Source organism: Clupea harengus, chromosome 17, assembly GCF_900700415.2.
Source record: "Clupea harengus chromosome 17, Ch_v2.0.2, whole genome shotgun sequence".
Taxonomy (NCBI): Eukaryota; Metazoa; Chordata; class Actinopteri; order Clupeiformes; family Clupeidae; genus Clupea; species Clupea harengus.
The window spans coordinates 25,850,521-25,871,222 of record NC_045168.1 but is presented as its reverse complement, the minus strand read 5'-3'; the positions used below and the strand labels follow the sequence as shown (position 1 = coordinate 25,871,222).

The following is a 20,702-nucleotide window of genomic DNA, read 5'->3' as shown; positions in this document are numbered from 1 at the left end:
GTTTATTCTTCGCAACAGCTCATAAATACAACAGCACTTCTCCTTTTAAAACATGATGAAATGTGTCATGCACGCATGCAAGATAATGAAGATAATGGTGAATTTTCACATTCATAGGGTATGGGGTTGTATGATAAAAAACAATGAGGTGTATAGATATATAAATGGGGAAAAGTAAGGTAATGTGTGAATAACAGATAGATAGAGTAGGGTTGAGCAAACAGATAGAAAGAGTAGGGAGAAAGGGGGGAAAGAAAAAATCATAGAATAAGAGATCGATCCATAGACACATGTTGGGTAAAGGTGTGAATAAGCAGAGGACCTGTGTTATTTAGTGTGCAAATGAGATGATTTATCAATGTCTGTCTTTTTGTGATTGTGAAGGAGCAAAAGCATTTATTTTATTTTATTGGTCTGAAACTAGCGAGCTGACTACCTAAACTCATGCAAACACCTTGCAAACACCACCAACAGTCAAGTTGACACGGATAAAGGTTGCCAGCATGCTAACTGGTGTCTTTTGACATTGTAGTTAGCGATATCATGCTGTGAAGGCTTTCTCACATTTTCATGGAGTGTTCTGTCCTGAACCCCAGAACTACATAGGGCATAGTGGATGAGTAGTGGGAAAGACTGGTGTGTTTGTCTGTAGGTCACATGACCATACACCATCACAGTGAATTTGAAAATGATCCCAAAAATGGCTACTCGTGTTAGGCTGTATATGGGTGACCTTGGGGGTGTTCATGTTTATAATCACATTTGCTAACCTGTCGTTCTTTGAACTCTCTGAAAAGTTCGGGGTGTCTGTCTGAGAGGTCCTTAGCCATATTTGACATGTTACCTCCCTTTGAAAAGTAGCACATTGTTTCATAGTGTTGCTTTAAGCAGAGGTAAAATCATCTTATAATTATCTTTGATTGTTGGTTCTTATATAATTTTAAGTGGTAGCAAGAAGTTTTTCTCCAAAACTAGCAGGTTACCTAATAGCCAACAGCCAACAGTACAACTGATAAAAACTAGCTTTATATTTGGCAACATTGTGATGAAAGTTTCGTACCTGTGACCACAAAACTACATGAAGAACAGCCTGGGCACCTACAGAAAGACAGATGTGTTTATCTCCCCTTCACATGACCATATACAGTACCTGGAAATGACTATAAAAAATACAGAACAATTGTACAGGAATGGTACAAACCAAACATATTGTTGCTGGATATTCTGTCATGTTTCAGAAGTAGAGTCTCATCTGTCATTAAACTGCAACAACATGCCGTAATGTCTGTACGTTTATCCATTTGCAACATGCCGTAATGTCTGTATGATTTTAATTTATTTAAAGCCAACTTCATGCAGACATTCTACAATGTTACAGAATCATGGAAACTAGATAATTAAGAGAGAGCTCAAATTAAGAGTTTCACATCCTCTTATGCAATACCAATAAGGCTTTTATGAAAACATTTGGAAAATTCATGGCTTTAAGTACATGCTGTTTTTGTCTACATCATATCAAGCTACAAAAAGAGGAGTTGTGAAGAAATGCTGGAGGGGTTAAATTTAAAGACAGGACTTAACTCTTCCACCGTTCAGACATTCTTTTACTCACATTCTATTTTCGTTGTGGTCTGTGGTGGCACTCTCTAACGTGGCTGAAAAAGAACCACAGTTTCCTGGATGAAAGACTACATATTTGGAGCTTCAGTCAGCCTTGCGTGGGAGACTGTGTGTGTCCACCTATATAGAAGTTTCTCTCTGTACATACTGCATGTGCGCTCTAAGTATGTGTACAACTGGAGTTTTATTAGTATGGTTTCAGTGTCATTGTAACTACTGGTTTTGACATAGAGTAGGCAAGTTTGGATGTATGTGAGTGTATGTAGTATATGGCTGTTTGGGTATATGTGAGTGTGTGTATATGGCTGTTTAGGGATGTGTGAGTGTGTGTCCATGGCTGTTTGGGTATATGTGAGTGTGTGTCTGTAGCTGTGACATGGTACTTCCCACATCTGGTTCCCATTAGACTGTGGGTATAAAATGGATTCCTGGCTATACTGTGATCACAGACACACTCTCAGCTATGGAAGCCGCACTCTGGGTCTGTTTGTTCTGCTTGCAGAGCTGCTTACTTGCAGCGGGTCAGAACAGCATAGATATGAGCAGGGACCTCACCAAAGACCAAGATATCATGACACAGGTAGGAAGCATTTCATATGGTCAAATCTGTGGTATTATTAAGTCTCTGGATATGCCGCTTGTGCTTTCAAATAGATAGATAGATCAACTATATCACTGAGCCGTTTATATCATGGCACACTGGACTTTCAACCAATTTACATGCCTAGGTATGCAGCTCAGGGATAGAAAGTCGAGAGAGTTAGGCTCATGGGAACCTACTGCTTTTCCAATGTTGCTTTTCCTCTGTATTGAAGAAGACACATGTTTCACAGGCAGGAGGGTGGAAAATTCCATGAAAGGTTTCTACTTCTGCGTCATAATTGCTGCATGCCAACCTTCAAGCCCTAAAGGCTATGGAGTGGAAAAGCATATCAAAATACCAGGAGAAAGCCCAGGCATGTCATGCATATATTCTGTCGAATGTCTCAAAAAGATGACTTTATTGGTCTTTTCAGTCCTCTTGGTGAGGTTAATTTCTCCAGTTTTCCTGATTCAAAAATGACACAGGAGGATTGTTGTACTGTCAAACTGGCTGACTTATTGACTTGACATCAAAAGCAGATGCTCGGGCCAAATGTAAGGGCCATGAAAAGGATAAAACTAAAGAGTCAAAAACTCATTTCCATAATTGTCCCTGGTGTGTGGGCTCCAGAAACAAAAACTGTCTAGAAACAAGAACATAAATAAATCATATATAAAATCTAACAGGACATCAGTGAAAGTTACTGAGAGTGAGCATTTCTGTGGCTTGTGTGATGGATCATGTATAGTCTGCTGGTCATCCTTGAAAAATAAATCCTGACAGGATTATATGATCACCTGCCAAAAAGTGAACTGTCCAAAATATCAATTTTTAGTGACTTTATGTCAGTTTCATGGCTTCAGCTGAGAAAAAATTGTTCCTCACACAAATAGAACTTTAAAGTTTCAGGTGTTGTGTAGTAATGTATTATTCACTGACTTCAAGCAGATACTTCAAGTAACAATACATTTCTGTTACAATAAGTGCACTTTCGGAATGATATGAAAGATGGGAAAAGCACAAAACCCGTTGTAAGTGGCAGCGGTCATTATCAATAAATAGCGGACCTCTCAACGTCAGGATGGCCCATTCAATTAAATGGAACGTTCCTTATTTTAAGAAAAGAACAAAAGTACTTTAAATGAATGAATAAATGGATCCCAGTACATCATGCCAGATCATGAGAGCCCTTGTGCTTATTATGCCTTTAGTAGAAATATGTAGTTTATTTCATTTCTCAGCCGCAGAGTAGATCAAATAAACCCTGCCGTGGAAGCTGTGGAATATAAGGTTAGGTTAGATTGTGCCAATGACATGTTTTCTCAAAGCAGAAGTAAGGAGTGTTGATCTAAAAACAGCAAGCTAACTACCTAAAAGCAACATATAACTAGGCAGTCAATATTTGACGTTTGAACTTATTAGGATGGGCTAGCCTACATGACATGGTGCTTCAAGTTCTTTTTAGAGAAAATAATAAAATATTGTGTGAAAAGAAATAATGACGGCTCTATTGTTTGTGTGGCGCTATGACGTCCTGTTCAGTGCTGGGGTTCATTTATCTATCTATGTGATAAAGCAACACATAAATATACACGATATATAAATACAAACAAAACAATTGTTAATGGTAAGACTTGAAATGCTTGGTTTTACTGTTATGTCTAACGTTGACAGACTGTAGGTTAGTTTGTATGACTAACATTGACAGACTGTAGGTTAGTTATGGGATAAAATACTTTAGTTTGTGTTATGTCAAATGTTGACAGACTGTAGGTTAGTTATAGGATAAAATACTTTAGTTTGTGTTATGTATAACGTTGACAGACTGTAGGTTAGTTATGGGATAAATACTTTGTCTTCCGTGGTGGATATAATTTGGCTAATCTACTCTTTTTAGCCAATTAGTATGGTTACCAATCTGGCTAACCATAGGTACGTGCAACTGTACTGTATCAAAGTAATTTTGTCATTGCTGTGCAGTGAAGATCAGAGGAACTGGTGACTCTTATTTTTCAACTTACAGTTGCGGGTCATCTTCACGATAACTTGCTCTGCTTGCTCCCATCGTAGAGTTAGCTAGCAAACTTTCTGTTGCAGCTGCTTATACTAAACTTGTTTACTCTCTTAGGCAGAAAAAGAGTTTGTTGCGTCTACCTCGAGCAGACTATGGTGAATGGGGACCTTAGGTCTAAGAGCTGGTAGCAGTAGAGGTAAGAGCAAGATGGGAGGAAGAGAGAATAGCAGATCCCCTGTAAGAGTGGGGAGAAAGAGAGAGTAGTTCTAGGTGACTTGAGGTCTTGTTCACCAGGTCAGGGAGCGTAGTTCAGGTGGCATCAGGCTACAGTTAGAAGAAATAGAATAGAAAAGCCTTAACTGTCATTGTATTTGCATACAACGAAATTCCGAGCGCTGCTCCTGTTGGTGCGATGAGGGACAACATAAAACACAACAACAAAATTTAACACAACAATAGTACAAATAGCTAAAAACAGTTCAAATAGCTAAAGCAAAGATGTATACAGTATCTATACCAGTAATGTATACAGTAATCTATACCATCGCACTTTGTTGAACTCTTAATATATATATTAAGAGTTCAACAAAGTGCGATGGTATAGATTACAAGTACTTCCCTGAGGTGCTTTACAATAAATACATCAACAGTTTTGTTTATACACATGTGTAAGGTGACTGAGATGGCATAAGTGATGTAACATGTTAGCAATTCACAAACAAAGTAAGACAGAGGGAACAGTAATATATTGTATTTTCTTCCTTAGTCATGTTGGTCAAAAACTAACAACATTGCAGGTGAAGGTTTTTTGAATGCTGTGTTACAATTAACACATAGGTCACCAAGGTCGTACACCCCCTGCTTGGCCCATTACTGTTGTCAGATAACATTGCTGACTGTGACCTAACTTAAACGTTACAGCTTGAGTTTTACTGGTGTAGTAGGCTTAACTTAATGATGTTTGTGTTACTTGCATTTACTTACACACCAGAATAATAACTACCAGTAACCTACATAAACATAATGTATTTGTTACATACTCGTACCTAAACACACTTACATACTTGACTCACTAGCATTGGGTTGTCTTCGACACAGCCAACAAGACCGTAGCCACTGTACAAACATACAAAAAGTATTGTCGGAGTGACATAAAGTTAACTAACCATTCAGAAATGTCCTGTTGAAGGCAAAATTCTCTAACTCTTCTTGTTCATGGTTTGACTGATTCAAAATGGTAAGAGTGCACTGCTGTGTCACAGTCTCCAGCAGCCATGTTTCTACCAAGGTACACGCTCAACAGTTGCCATGGTAGTGCCGGGGCCCGTCTCTGAGCACACCTCAAAACAGGTCGCTCTGACCGGGGCTGTTTTAGACAGAGTGAGGAGGGTGCTATTTTACTTGATCCTTGTTGTATTTTGACCAAAGTATGTTGCAGAAATTTCATTAAGACCCCAAGGAACCATGTCAACCTCTGGAGAAATGGGCATACGATGACTCCTTTAAAGTAATCTGAAATATTACCTTGAGCTGGATTGAACATATAAAAAAGTACTTTGAATTTTCAGGATGATTTTTCAAATGTAATAGAAAGCAGTTTGTATGATTTGCTTGCAGTACTGTTTTGTTCATTCCTATGCAATCCCTGTCCATCAGACTCGACTGAAAAGGGAAACTAACCTAAGCCAAACTGGAGCTATTACAGTGAAGGGCAGCCCCAACTTACTCATACAGGTAAAATTAACAATTATTAAATATGAGTAAAGCGAAGGTATCTGTAAAGCTGCAAGATGATCAATGTGTAATGTGTGAAATATGCAATGCCTTTTCTTTTCTTCAAGGTTGACAGGTCAAGAAGACATCTGTCCAATAACAAGCGGAAGCTCAAGCGCAAATCACGTGTCGGCTCCTTCTCGCTGCTTAGCAACAACAACCCTGCCGCTCCTTTGCAGGTGGGTTACCCGAAACAAAAACCACACTCTTGATTTATTTTAACTGTAATGGTCTACTCAAATTCACTCTTTTCAATACCTTTTGGACAAAGCAATCAGTTTTCTGACTTGACGTATGAGTTTTCTTTAGATTCAGTTTTTTTTCTGATCCAGAGTTTGACTACATGCTGTTGTGCTTGCTTCACAAGTCTAGACACATCATATGGTTTTCAACAGTTAGTGTATACACAGAGGTGACGTTAAAGTTACATATCTATAAATATAAAGTTAAAGTTATATATATACAGTTAGTGTATACACAGAGGTAACGTTAAAGTTACATATATACAGTTAGTGTATACACAGAGGTGGCAAGTAATGCAACACATCTACTCCATTACTCTACTTAAGGAGGTTTTTTCATGTATTTGTTCTTTACTTGAGTATTCTCCATATGTAATACTTCTTACTTGAACTCCCTACCTTGATGTTACCCATTCCTTGTCCATCTATTCAGTTGATGATTGCACATACTGTAAATTGATCTTCTAATCTACAAATACACATTTACACTGTCACCATAGTCTGAGCCACTACTGACAAGCACAGAAAGGATTGGCAGCTCCAGAAAGAGACGATTGGTTAGCACACCAAAATGATGCAAGTCGTCTGACCAACACACATCCCACCCACTTGCTTTCAAGATTTCAGACATATCCTTCTTGCTCCTTTTTTGGGCACCTTTTTGGGTAACAGCAACAGTCTCGCCCAAAAATTATATTAAATGACTCATTCGTAGCACCACCTGGTGAATATTGTTCAATGCAAAAATCTAGCGCTTCACTAGCCACTAAACCTGACAAGCTGAATCACTACGACATTATTTGGACGCACGCCATATTTAGTGAAATTTCATCCTCAGGGGGTGCTGCAACTGACATATTTCAACAGCTCAAAGACCATTGGCCTGAAGGAGGTGCATTACCCTACCTGATTGTGGAGTGGTGCCACCTAGTGAATAATGTTAAAAGCAAAAACCTAGCACTTCACTAGCTAACATCATGTGATGTAAAGGTTCAAACTTCATGAAATGTCACTGTTATGGCCAGCCTTTGCTGACTGCAACATCGAATGACCAGGAGGGGTCAAAGGAGCTCGTGTCTAGGGGAGTAACGAAAGATTACAGAACATTTAACATAGGTAGAAAACGTCTCGACATTCAAGAAAGGGACGTGAGGCCACTCGGTGATGGCAGGTTATACGGTTATAAAGGGAACGGCCTCAACCCCCAATATAGGACGCACCTGAAACCTATTAACGAAACAGAAAAGACAAAAGAGCAGGCACACAAACTAAAGAAAGGAGCTACACCACCCGGAGGTTAAAGAGGACCGTAACAGTCACACACTGCATCCTATCAGATTCTTTGATCACACGCCGAATTTGAAGTTCTGTTCTGAAGTTTTGTTCATAGTGGGCACTGCAACTGACACATTGCGATATCTTAAAAAACCGCTTAAGCTAAAATGTTAAAATTTTGTATGCTTATACTTCACTATATTTGTTCACATTTCTTTGTTTCATTTTGCTTGCTCAACAAAATGGTTGCTAACAACCAATCAAAATTCAGCATTTACATGCCTGTGGTGTAAAGGTTCAAACTTAATGACATTCTGCCTGGACCCCGATGATTGCTGCTTGCGACTATATTTATACTCATTATTATGATAGGGTATACCTCTGTTCTGATATAAATGTTGATACTCTACATTTAGTATCGTTTTCAAACCTATTCTTCCCTTCAACTACAAATCTTACATTCTATACATAAATGCATATTTCCCAAAACTTTATAAATAAATGGCAAGTACCTTTATACAAAGAAGTTAAAGTTGTTCTTTATGTATACATGTAATTTTCATAAAATGTCAACAATATATAAAAATCATAAAATCGCACTCATGCCTCATATTCACTACACTGGTTAAAAAACCACAGAACGTAACTCACAGGTACTGCTTCACACTATCAGTGTACAGCCGTCATATCCACAAACTATAGTCCCTTACATTTTCACTCAGAGTAAGACATACAACAAATTATTTTGTCTATTTTGGCCAGAAATGTTAGATAATGATATATGTGCATCAACATTCTTCTTGGAACAGAAAATATCTTTTTTCACTTCATTCTTGCTCTTACTCTGGACTAAAACCGACATCGTCTCTGATGCAGCCCCCCATTCATTGGCCTACCGTTTGGTGCTGGAGTGGGCACTCAAAGGGGAGTGCCTCCCTTCGATAATTGACTACAGGCACTGAATGAGGTGCTACGTCAGGAACCGTAGATTTTCTCGTTTTATTTGGGTAAACAGGCCCTTATAATAACATTTACGAGCCTGGCAGTGGTTATAGCATTCTGACTCAATACTGGCCCAGTTTCGATCATTACTTAACATTGACAGTTCGGACCCATAAAGATCTAAGAATGCCTAACAATGCCAAAATCCCAAAGTTATACTTAGGACATTAGAATTTATGATTAGGTCATTTGTAAAGTTCATTTTTGATGGCCCCTCTAGGTAGACCCTGTTTGTGCAAGCAGCACTGCACAGTCGAACAGTGCAGCACCCCACCGGTGTCAGATACATCTTCCTACTGGTCACATGAGGGGACTGGTTGGCCTTTTGGACATCTATTTTAATCTGAGAGTGTTCTTGGTCCTCAACATCTCATCTTGACTTCTACCGTTACTCTTAACAGCCATTTCCAGATAACATTTCAGTAATCCGAAATTGCAAGCCGGAAATGCTTTGATATCTTTTTAAATTCCTTCTGATGCTTTGTAGGCTTCTGTTAATTTACTGTCAGTTGCATTGAGTGTAGCCATAACATTCTGAGAGTTCATCAGCTATTGGAATGTTCATGAGCTGACCATTCCGATTGACAACTCTTGACTTACTTTACCCTAAAGCCCTAGTACTAAAGGGAAACTTCGGGCTTTTTTAACCTGGGCCCTATTTTCCCCATCTTTTTACTAGGACAAACACAATCAAAATCGGTCGAGTATTGAGTAAGAACACTATAACTGGCAACTGCAAAACCTTTGTACATTGTAATCCTACGGGGGGTCCCTTCGCATCAAAGTAGACCCCTTTATTCCGCCACTGCGAGGTTCATAATGTAACCATAAGTGTCTGAATACATGGAAAAGGATCCCTACAGAGATAGACCTGTGTCTGTTTACCTCAATAACTGATCCCTACAGAGATAGACCTGTGTCTGTTTACCTCAATAACTGATACCTACAGAGATAGACCTGTGTCTGTTTACCTCAATAACTGATCCCTACAGAGATAGACCTGTGTCTGTTTACCTCAATAACTGATCCCTACAGAGATAGACCTGCGTCTGTTTACCCCGATAACTACAGAGATAGACCTGTGTCTGTTTACCTCAATAACTGATCCCTACAGAGATAGACCTGTGTCTGTTTACCTCAATAACTCATCCCTACAGAGATAGACCTGTGTCTGTTTACCTCAATAACTGATCCCTACAGAGATAGACCTGTGTCTGTTTACCTCAATAACTTATTATGAGGTGCAATGTAAAATGGGAACAATGACAAGATGGAAATCCATACTGTTGCTGACCATCAAGGCAAGGCGAAGCAGAAAACCAATGCAGAGAGTCATTCAGGGAAGCATACCCCCCCTCCGTGTTGAACGCAGGCAGAATCTCACATCCTGACACACCTGTCTGAAGCTGTGCCAGTAGGGTGCTTTTACTGCGGTTCAACATAGTTTGGTAAAAGGAAAAGGAATTTCAACCATTGGTGAACTTTTTTCCGCCTTTTGTCTTTTTGTCTTTTGTCCGCCTAGGTCACTAGGGTGAAGAGAGACGACAGACAGGAAAGTGTAAGTCAAACGCATTTGAATTGGACCATGCATATTTTCCCACATTCTTTCCTTGTGTGGATAGACTGAAAAATCAATGCATTCATTGAAATGTTTAAGACCAAACTTGAAATAGATCCACTTAGATGAAAACACTGACAATGGACTTTCATTTCACATGTCCGCAAGTATGGTCAAAGTAAGCCTGGACAATTATAATAATGCCATCTAACTGAACTAAAATCACATACCCAGGGAGTTCTTTTAATATGCTTTTATTAATTTAGAAGAAAAATTGAATAGAGATAAGTACACTTCAGATCCTCTTAACTAAAACATTTGGATAAAATCCCTTTGAGGGATTTAAGTACCTAAATACTGCCGCTACAGTGAAGCCTTCATAGAATTGATTTGGGAATAGTATCAGTTGGAACATGTGCTTTTGATGTCTGTGTTCTTTAGATTGACATTTTGAGTTGCGAGGCAGCCAAACTGGTAAGGCTTTACTAAAGCATGTGCTCATGTTACTGAATCCATCTTAAGTTATTTATTAGAATTGCACAGACTTGCCTGATGGAAAACAACCAAAGTGTTTCTGTTCTCAGGCACCCAGGCTGCAGGGTCATATATGAACAACAAATGGACTGTAATGTTATGACCTATGAACAAACTGTTATAAATATTTGACAAATAGAAACAAAGAAAATAGCTGTCAATAAAAGTGTTATTTTTGTCTCTGATCTACAGGGGAGGACAACCAGAAGACAACTTGCAAATAAGAAGCATAACAAAATGATTTGGAATGGATTAGACATGAAAATAAAAATGTAGGAAAGCACTATATTCATGTGTATGACATCCCAAAGTGTCATGAAGTATATACTCGAAGCACGCACTCTTACTGCATTTATTCTTTCAAACAAAGTTGAACTTTTACCACAATTTAATACTTTAGATATTGTGATTTTTAGCATAATCTTAGTTAACATTTATGTAAGCCTATTCATATGCATTTTCCCAGGAACTTTCCTCTTGTACTGTAGTGTAATGTATTATAAATATTTCTTATGTAGTCATCTAACTGTCCTGCTTCATCTAGGTTTCTTCTGTGCCTAAAGAACACATTTGGTGCAAGCCTCATTGCTTAGTGAAATTACTGATGTTCTGTATCACAGTCCCAGACCACTATAAGATAACATTTCATGCAAGAGTATAACTCGCCTCTTATCTTAAGTTAGAAATCATGTTGAATAATTATAAGTTATGTTCTGTGAAAGGATGGTTAGTAAATGCACTGCATTTATAATTTTTTGGTTTTCTACTGAGGTGCAAACCCTTAGGAACTTGACCAATTTAGCAACACACACACAATTTGGAAGCAACCATATGTAACCTTTTTGTTTGTAGACCCCATGACATCAGAGTTAACTTTTCTGAGCTTTTAGCATGTTAAGTTTTGAATGGCACTGAAACAAAAGATATGTTATTTCTTGATATTTGTGGTTATAGTTCATACTTTGCAGACTTTCTTGAAAATTGAATAAAGAGCATAATGAGTCATCCTGCGGTCTGTCTTAATATCCAAGGAAACACTTTGTCTGTTCTATTTGGCAATACTCTCATTGACACTGTGGTCTCACTTGCACCCACCATCGGTTTTGTATCCTTCAGGTTGTCAACAACTGCATGCGTACCGCTGTCAAAGCGCAATTGGTGTAACAGTGGTGTAAAAGTGAATTAGACTCTGCAACTGTAAGGGGAGTCCAATACCAGTTCTAACAAAAAGGGGCTTTAATGTAATACAGACAGACCCATTCATTCATCTATTATTATTTTATGTTTGAAGACAATTCGGGACAAGATGTCATCACATTTGGTTCAATGGTACAAAAAGACAACAACAGTTCAGCATTGTTAATGCATAAAAAAATAAATGCATGTGTTTTCCTTGCCCCTGTCGCCATTGTGCTTGCTCTAGGCGGATCAGGCCCTGAGCTCTGTGAAGCGCCTTAAGACAATTGTATTATTTCGGCTGTATATAAATAAAATTGAATTAAATTGAAGTGTATCATTTAGGGCTGTCAGCGTTAACGCATTAATCTATGCGATTAATGCGGCCGCGATTAACGCAATACAATATTTTAACGCAGTTAACGCAATTAAAAAAAAAAAAAATTTAATAGAGGCTTACTAGACTAGACAGTTGTCAAAGTAAAAGTCCGTCAACAGAAAGTGTGCGTGCAGGGATGGATTACCGAACGGGCTGAACGGGCCCAGGCCCAAGGGCCCCTGAGCTCAGGGGGGCCCTAAACCAGAGCCTCTGCGTGAAGTCGCTGTTATTAACTTTGCTTGCTGTCAATTGTTTTTAGACTTTGTATTTGTTAATATCAGAAGTGGCTTAAATGTATCTTTTATTTGTGGTTGGAAGCAGTGTATTTTGTTACACGTCCTGACCACGTCCTGACATGTGTGCGTGTCCATAGCAACAATACACTACAACATGAAACATTAAATCACTCCAAGCAATATACATTTGCTGACCTAAATAAGATGCTATTTTTATTACTTCAGGTTATTTCCATAATTGAAAATTTTAAGCTTGGCCTACCATTTTATGGGAGCGATGAGGGACAGGTGGGGATTGAAAAGCCCCCCTTGTTCAAAGTGGGGAATTACAGAAAAAGTTTGAGAACCACTGCGGTAGTTGAAGATGGAGAGAGCTGAGGGATTGTTGGGCGGAAAGTCTCTGTTCTAGAGCCAAAATGACGGAACAATCGACAAAACTAAAGTTGTATGTAGCATTTGTCAAGCTGAATTTAGCTATCACAGAAGCAGCTCGTCTTTAAGTTATCACCTTAATGCAAAGCCCCCGACAGAAAGCAGTCCCAGGTTAGATGATCGCCAACCCACACTCCACGACTTCTCTAGGAAAATAACTAGACCAGTCCGTGAAAAGGTTACCATTTGGGTTGCCGGTGACTGTCGGCCCATCAACATAGTTGAGGAGAGTGGGCTGATTGAGGTGATTCGAATTGCTTCAGGGGGAAATTCTTACGATTGACCGTCGAGGGGCACCATTGTGTTTTAAAAAAAATACAATTAAACAACAGTGTCTAAAATACACGCTGTCTGAAGTGATTACTCGTTAATTTATGAGATCTAGTCTTAAGAAGAAAAACAAACTTTTAATCGCGATTCATTATTTTCAAAATGTGCGATTAATTCGTTTATTTTTTTTAATCGATTGACAGCCCTAGTATCATTACATCCCATTGCTGCAACTTCATATCTGTGGTTTGCGAGTGGGGTGACATCGTGTGGACAGTGCTGGAATGACAGCCTACATGTCCCAAGCAGCTGCCAGATCAGCCTGCAGCTTCCTTTCAAATCCGGTAGGAACCCATTTAATCTTGGTTTAAAAATAGGCAAATTAAAGTACCCTGTTCTTTTAGTTATGTCTGATTCAATAAATAAGTTGTTAGAATATATACATATATACCGGTATATATATATTACCATGTGTATACATTATTTCCAGTATCGATTCCATTTAATATCTGTACATTTTCATTTGGACTACTAAAGTAAAGTGAACACTCCCTGAGTATCTACTGATGTAGATATTTATATGCCCTTAAAAGCTTAAAAATGATTGACACATAGACCGGAGAAGTTACAATACTGGTGAGACTTTATTACGGAGTAACAAAGCCGAGGTGGTCTCGGGAGCATCTAGCATCTTTCTTGCCACCAGCTTGTATAGGGAAAGCTCATCCCATCCCAGAGATAGAAAGCTCATCCCATCCCAAGATGGCAACTTTGACGACTTTGATAACTTTTTTTGTTCTTAGCTAATATTGACTGGTGATAATTGTTACATAAAATGAAGTTGACTGGTGATAATTGTTAGATCAAATTTATATAACACTACAAACACAGCTACGTATATATAGACATGGAGGTTGATTCTCACTTGCATAGCCAGTTAATATCTGTAGATTTGGGCTATCCAAGTAAAGTGAAAACTAACAGAGTCGACAGGCTACTTATTTCCTTCTACATGAAAACTTTTAACAGGACAAATCCTCACATCCTGACAACACGTCCATCAAATCAAGCTGTGAATGAAAGACTGACAGTTCATTAATTATAATAGGCCATCAATCATTTTTGACAGAAAGTCAATCCTATATACTGATATTCAGACCCCTAGTGGTGCTCAAGCACCTGCCCTTTTGCCCTGGATGAGAAAAGTGCCCCTTCTGCTGGAGCCAAATTTTTTCTTCATTCATCAATATTTAAGAATAAAAATTACTCTCTCTCTCATCAATTCCCCCCAAATGTGTTTTGATATATGACGGGGCATTTATTTGAGTTCTTGTGAGAATTTCACCCCGACATGCTCCGCGGCGCTCACAAGCCCCACGCGCCTCTCCCTCCTCCTCCTCCACTTAAGGGCGCCAGAACAGTAGGTGGAGCAACGAACGAAGACGACCTTAGCGAAGTCGGCTATCCCATGCAATCTGTGGGCGTGGAAGTCGTTGGCTTGTTTATTTACCCGGTCTTGTTGTCAACACACTCACTGAACGATGGCAACCTGGAGTCGAAAACAGTTGAGGGAGCTGCAGCTGATGAACATTGAAGAGCAAATGATCATATTGCGAAGGAGGATTCGGAGACGAGAAGAACTGCTTGTGCAAAGACGGAGACGGAGATGGAATGGGGGGAAGAAAGTCGTGTCGTGGTTGTGGCCACATATAAAACATCGGATGACCTCGTCCAATTACGAAAGGGTAAATATAAAGTTATTGGTTTTTGAACAGCCTCTGAGTGTTTCGAGCTAGTACGCTAGCACTGTAATCAGAGTGGTAGAGTTCACATGTTTGGCCGGAGTATGCTCAACATATTGCAAATTGTGGTAAAGAACCTAGATGTAATGCAATTGCCTGTAACCTTTGCATTTGCAAGACCGGTCCTTTCGGGGAAGGTATCTCAAAACCCTTTGATTTCGAACAGTCTATTAAGATAGCATGTACGGCAACATGACGCTGTGTCATCACGCTCTGTGTGCTTATTTGCTAGCTAGCCGCTACTGTTAGCGACCTTGCAATTGTAGCTACAGACTGTTTAAATATCGCTAAAGAACTGTGGGCGAGTGTTGCCTACACGTTTTCTATCTATCGTCATTGTCGTTAGTATTCCATTCCATAAACTAAGACTCCTGGTCATATACTCTAAATCAGGGGTGCCCACACTTTTTTGGCTTGTGATCTACTTTTAAAATGACCAACTAAAAATGATCTACCACCAAAACATGTTCATAAATAGAGACTTTGGGGGGGCTAAACAAAAGGTTACCAGGACTACAAAACGTATCCACAACACAGTGCACCTGTTGGCATTACAGAAGGACCATCAGTACGACTGAATACAATTATATGAATGTCTCAGCCTTCACGATCGCGATCGACGCATTGGGCACCCCTGCTCTAAATGCATGGACAGAGAGTAACTGTCTGTTCCTAAAGTGCTCTTACTGTTGATGTAAGGAGTGCCGGAATGTTACTTTCACCATTGTAGCCATATGCAATTTCCATATTTCTAACAGACCAACTGCGTTCTTTTGTTATCATGAACAGGCCCCAACCACAGGACCTTCGCCATCGCCATCCATCTCAATGCCATCTACCTCATCACGATTTCCATATCTACCGGCTATGTCCAGCCCTCCAGCCTCCATGCTGCCATCTCCTCTGTCCCGCAAGGCACAAAGAACAAGGCTGTGGGAGGAGAACCAGCAGGAAAAGGCGAGATTGAATGCTCGTGGAGAGAGCATGACTGCTCTCCTTCAAGAAAAGGAAGAGGATGAGGACACCAGATTTGCCGCTACGCTGGTTGACGTGCTGAGGAACATGCCGCCAGGGACTAAGGATGAAGGCAGGCGCACCCTGTACGTGGCGGCGGTCGACATATTGCTAAAAGCACAACAAAAGGAAAATGAAAGCCCCTTATAAATTCGTTATTCGCTATTGTTTGGCACTGGTTTTTACTTTTATAATTTGCAGTTTTATATTATATTTATATTATTATCTTTATTTCTTACTGTTTCTACTTTTATATTTTACACCTTTTATTGTACTTTTTGCACTGTTTCTACTTTTATATTTTGCACCTTTATTTTACCTTTCTTGTCTGTTTATAATAAAAAAATTGGTTCGTTGTGAAGCAGGATTTTGTCAAATCTATTTACACTGCTAAGTACAGGTGATCCAGGGTCAAGACAGAAGATAAAAGCCAGCTATCAGGTTCTAATTAGCTCTAGCTCAGAAAACACAAAAGCCAGGAACCATGTCTGACGACTCTCTACATAGACAAAAGCCCAGGAACCAGGTTGATATGTGAGATGATGGTCTGATGGCTGAAATTCACCTAAATGTAACAGGTAAGATCACCAGGTCGTTATCAGGTCATCTGTGGACCGCTCCCTCATGGGTCAAAGAGTTGCATCAAATCATTTCTCACACCTATAGCAGCTAAATTCTCTCCCCTCACTCCCCCCAGCCATATCCGTCAGTCAGACATGAGGCTGAAATCCCCCCCAACCCCTAAAATCACTCAGACAGTTTTGTTGCAGAGTCCTCTTTTAAAACTGCACTTTTATCACTTACCTTTACCATAACCACTTTACTGTTCTACTTGCACTGTTAATGTAGCAAATACATCTTACAGGATGTTTTTTTGCTGCCATTACCAAATTGCCTCTCTTGCACTATCATAGCCTCATTTAAAAAAAAAACGTATTCTGCTGTATGTGTATGTTTATATCTATATGTAGGAAATGTCTTGTCTTATCTGTTGTGCCTGTGCACATTATATGTTTCACCGTGGGAGAGTGGGAAACATCCTATCAATTCCTTTGTATGTCTTGACATGCAAAGTAATTGACAATAAAGCTACTTTGGCTTTTGTATAAGTGTTCATACAGGCTGCTTTTATAAAATACAGGACTGATCATATGCCTAAAGACACTATGCTGCTTCTTTGCACTTAGTTTTCTAGTATTATTTGAATAGCATGTGTTTGGCACCTTGTTTGTATGCAAAGTCAAGATAAAATAACACAACAAATAGGTATAGAAACAGTTTTTTTTTATTAACGATTCCTTAAGTCAGCGTATAAGGTAAGATCATCAGGGGGGAAGTGTGTCACGGGACACTATTTCATCCTGCCATTGAACCGCTCCCCCAGGCGTCTGGAAGAACTGCATCATGTTGTTCCTCACAACCTGGGCAGCTCTGGTGGCACGGCTCCTGGAGATATGTGGTGTCTGTGCTAGGTTGAGGTCGCCAGCCACCACTCTGCGCCACTCACCAGGCGTTACCGATCCTCCTGACTCTGCATCCGAGTAACCGTCTAGTATGTAGCGGCCCCCAGATGACGCATCCGCACAGGCCAGGAAATTGTGTAAAACAACACAGGCCTTGACAACATCAACAGCTTTGCCTGGCTGGAACTCCATTGTCCTGCCCATAATCCTCCAACGTGCTGCCAAGATACCAAAGGCATTTTCGATGACCCTCCTGGCTCTGGAGAGTCTGTAATTGAAAATCCGCTTTTCCCTGCTCAGGTTCGCCCCTGATAACAAAACAAAAAAACATGCAAACTGTTACTGAATAGAACACGGTGGCACCACAGTCATGGAGAAGATACTACGTTCTGTCAAATATCTATGCAATTAATTCTTATGGTTTGTGACATACCTGAAAATGCACAAGTCAAATGAGAAGATTTGGTAGTGATAGTGACACCGAGATCTCTGAGATCTGTTTTATGTACAAGTCAAATGAGAAGATTTGGTAGTGATAGTAACACAGAGATCTCTAAGATCTGTTTTATGTACAAGTCAAATGAGAAGATTTGGTAGTGATAGTGACACCGAGATCTCTGAGATCTGTTTCATGCACAAGTCAAATGAGAAGATTTGGTAGTGATAGTGACACCGAGATCTCTGACACTTCGGTGTTAGTGAGATTCCATCAAGGATGGCTGGATAGTGTAATTCTCAAATGTTAAGGGCCTACATTCATAATGCCAGTTTTATCTGTGTTAAGGAGCAGAACATTGTTAGTCATCCCTGCTTTGACATCTTTAACACTCAGGAGTATGAGGCCTGTCAGGCGTCTTTGAGGTTACTTGACATGCATACATGACTTGACATTTTCATATTTTTACCCCACCTAAAACACGCTACATGCTACAAACTATAGCAACAATAATCTGAGGGCAGTAAGAGTGGTATTATTATATTTTTGGGATAAAATCAACTGTAAACACAGTTTTCAAAAACGCAAAGACACACTTTGAGACTGTTGAGCTCTAAACATCCTAGACACACGTGTTGGCTCTGTAAAGGTGATTCAAGCTGTGGGATATTTTTTATGTTTAGATGAACATGGATTAACTCATCAGTATGACAGTCTCACTTTAGGAAAGGCAGACCAGGCGGGCAGCAGTAACCTAGCCATAGACATGATTCACTGATGTTAAAGTCAGCACTAAAGTCACGACACAGGCACATTCCAAGAAACACCCGGTGAGGAGGGGGTCTCAGAGGATCTCAGGGAGTCTCACCCCATGCAGACGGACTCTAGTTTGCCTGAAGCCGGGTTCAGTTTTCACACCTATTTCACACCTACCCAATTTTTACATCGCGTGCACATGAACCCAGTGAATCCGATTGACTCAGCTGTAGTACATCCCCCACGCCTGTTGGTGGCGCTTTGGTGCTACAGACAACTGAAGAAAACGGAGAAGAAGACAGGAGCATGCTATCAAAATAACATATGACAGTAGTTGAGCTCCAACTAGCAACGTTTAGCTTAGCCGCATAGCCTACATTTAATCTGCACAGTAACACATTATGGTGGTTTATAAAATCAGTGGTAAGAGCAGACTGTAGGTTAAGCGAAAAATAATTATATTTGTTATTGATAATAAAGAGTTTAGAACAGTGCAACAAAGCAATGTGCAACATGACATGTCTGAGTTGTTTAAATGCCTGTGCTTTATGGAGATGCTGAGCTTGAGCAGGAGAGACCACAATGCAAGTGATGTGGATCCTGAATGTTTCATGGTTTACAATTGCTTCCAATTTCATGGTTTTATTACTAACAACAAATGTAGGCTATTGTTGAGGGCTTTGTCCTTCACGTACTGTAGGCTACCTCTGAAGTAACGTTAACACTAGCTAGTAGCTATCGCTATCGTTGTCTGACAGGACTAAAGCTAACGTAACATTCATCTGTTTTGAAACTTCCGTCTATAATAAAAAATCTTTTCACGTCAGATTTGCTCATATAGGCTATTGCTGACACTTTTAAAAACTGTTTTTTGAAAAATGGTCTGATGCAAATAGATTAAACAGTGATAGATTAAAGTGTGGCTTGTTAATGTCATCCCTTTCCTAACAACAGATATATACATTTGTATTAATCCCGTTAGGGAAATTCACGTGGAAAAGGAGCAAGGTAATAGGAAGAATATTTTTTTTTAAACTGGAGAGCTGTTATAACTGGCTGCCAAACTCACTGCGCCATGGCAAACTATTCAGTTATTAAATAATGCCGGTTGTGTCTGTTGTTCTGGCTGGTCTAATGATGCGATCACGTGGGGCAATCCGATTAGGTATGCGGATAGCGTGCAGACGAACACCAACAGCAATCGGATTCGGAGGTTACTCACTTTGGACCCCCGATTCGAGGGAGTGCGGATACAGTGTGCGGATACAGTGCGTTCGTCTGCACGATAGGGCTATCTGTACTCGGGGTTCACCGGGTCCAGACAAACTAGAGTCCGTCTGCACGGGGTGTCAGGGGATCCAGACACGACACACACACACACACACACACACAGGGGGGGTCTAAAGGGAGTTAGAGAAGAGGGAATAGTTCATTCTGATTGGTTTTGGCAAACAGCCAGATAGAACACACCCCACAATTTACAGGCCTTAAAACGGCGTGCAGAATGTTCATACAATGAGCACTTTTAACAATAAACATGTTTCATGTAGTTTGGTTACTAAACTTAAATTTCATTAATTTATAGAGCGCCTATATAATACATACATTGGACCCTAGTTTGGCGCATGTGCATTGTTGCGACAGTAGAAATGCTTCAGGAAAAAAGTTAAAGGTCAAAGATGATTAATGCTTCAGGAAAGTGTTAAAGGTGTGGTCAAAGATGAATAATGGGCTGAGCCATGAAAGGTTTGGTTAAATCCAGTGTCTGAGCAGAAAAAATACACACAGTGTCTTCACAGACATTTACTGTCCTGGCTCTAGAAATGGGAAACAAAACACAGTGGCTCGGACTGAGCCATAAACAGTGACGTCATCTCGACCAACAATGAGGATGAAGTTGAATCTAATCTAATACATCTTACCCTCTTTCCTCTCTGTCGACTCTGGGCTGCAGGTTGGCTGCCGCCTCAGCTACAAGGTCTTGTTGGCTGGACTTGCCGCTAGAGCTCAGACTAATAACTGGGCGACAGTGGTACAGGAGGTAAAGAAGTCGTTTAGTAATCAGAAGGTTGCTAGTTCGATTCCCTGTCAAAGTGTCCTTGAGCAAGGCACTGAACCCCTAATTGCTCCTGATGTG

At 39.9% G+C, this 20,702-nt stretch overlaps 1 protein-coding gene across 1 annotated transcript; it reads left to right on the top strand.

Annotated features, from left to right (window-relative positions):
* Positions 1–1,982: 1,982 nt before the first annotated feature.
* On the top strand, positions 1,983–11,765 carry si:dkey-12l12.1. The gene is made up of 6 exons (XM_042710234.1): positions 1,983–2,200; positions 5,874–5,951; positions 6,059–6,169; positions 10,032–10,067; positions 10,509–10,541; positions 11,718–11,765. Exons 1-6 carry the CDS (start codon positions 2,084–2,086, stop codon positions 11,763–11,765), a joined length of 423 nt encoding a protein of 140 aa, XP_042566168.1. The 5' UTR covers positions 1,983–2,083.
* Positions 11,766–20,702: the final 8,937 nt, after the last annotated feature.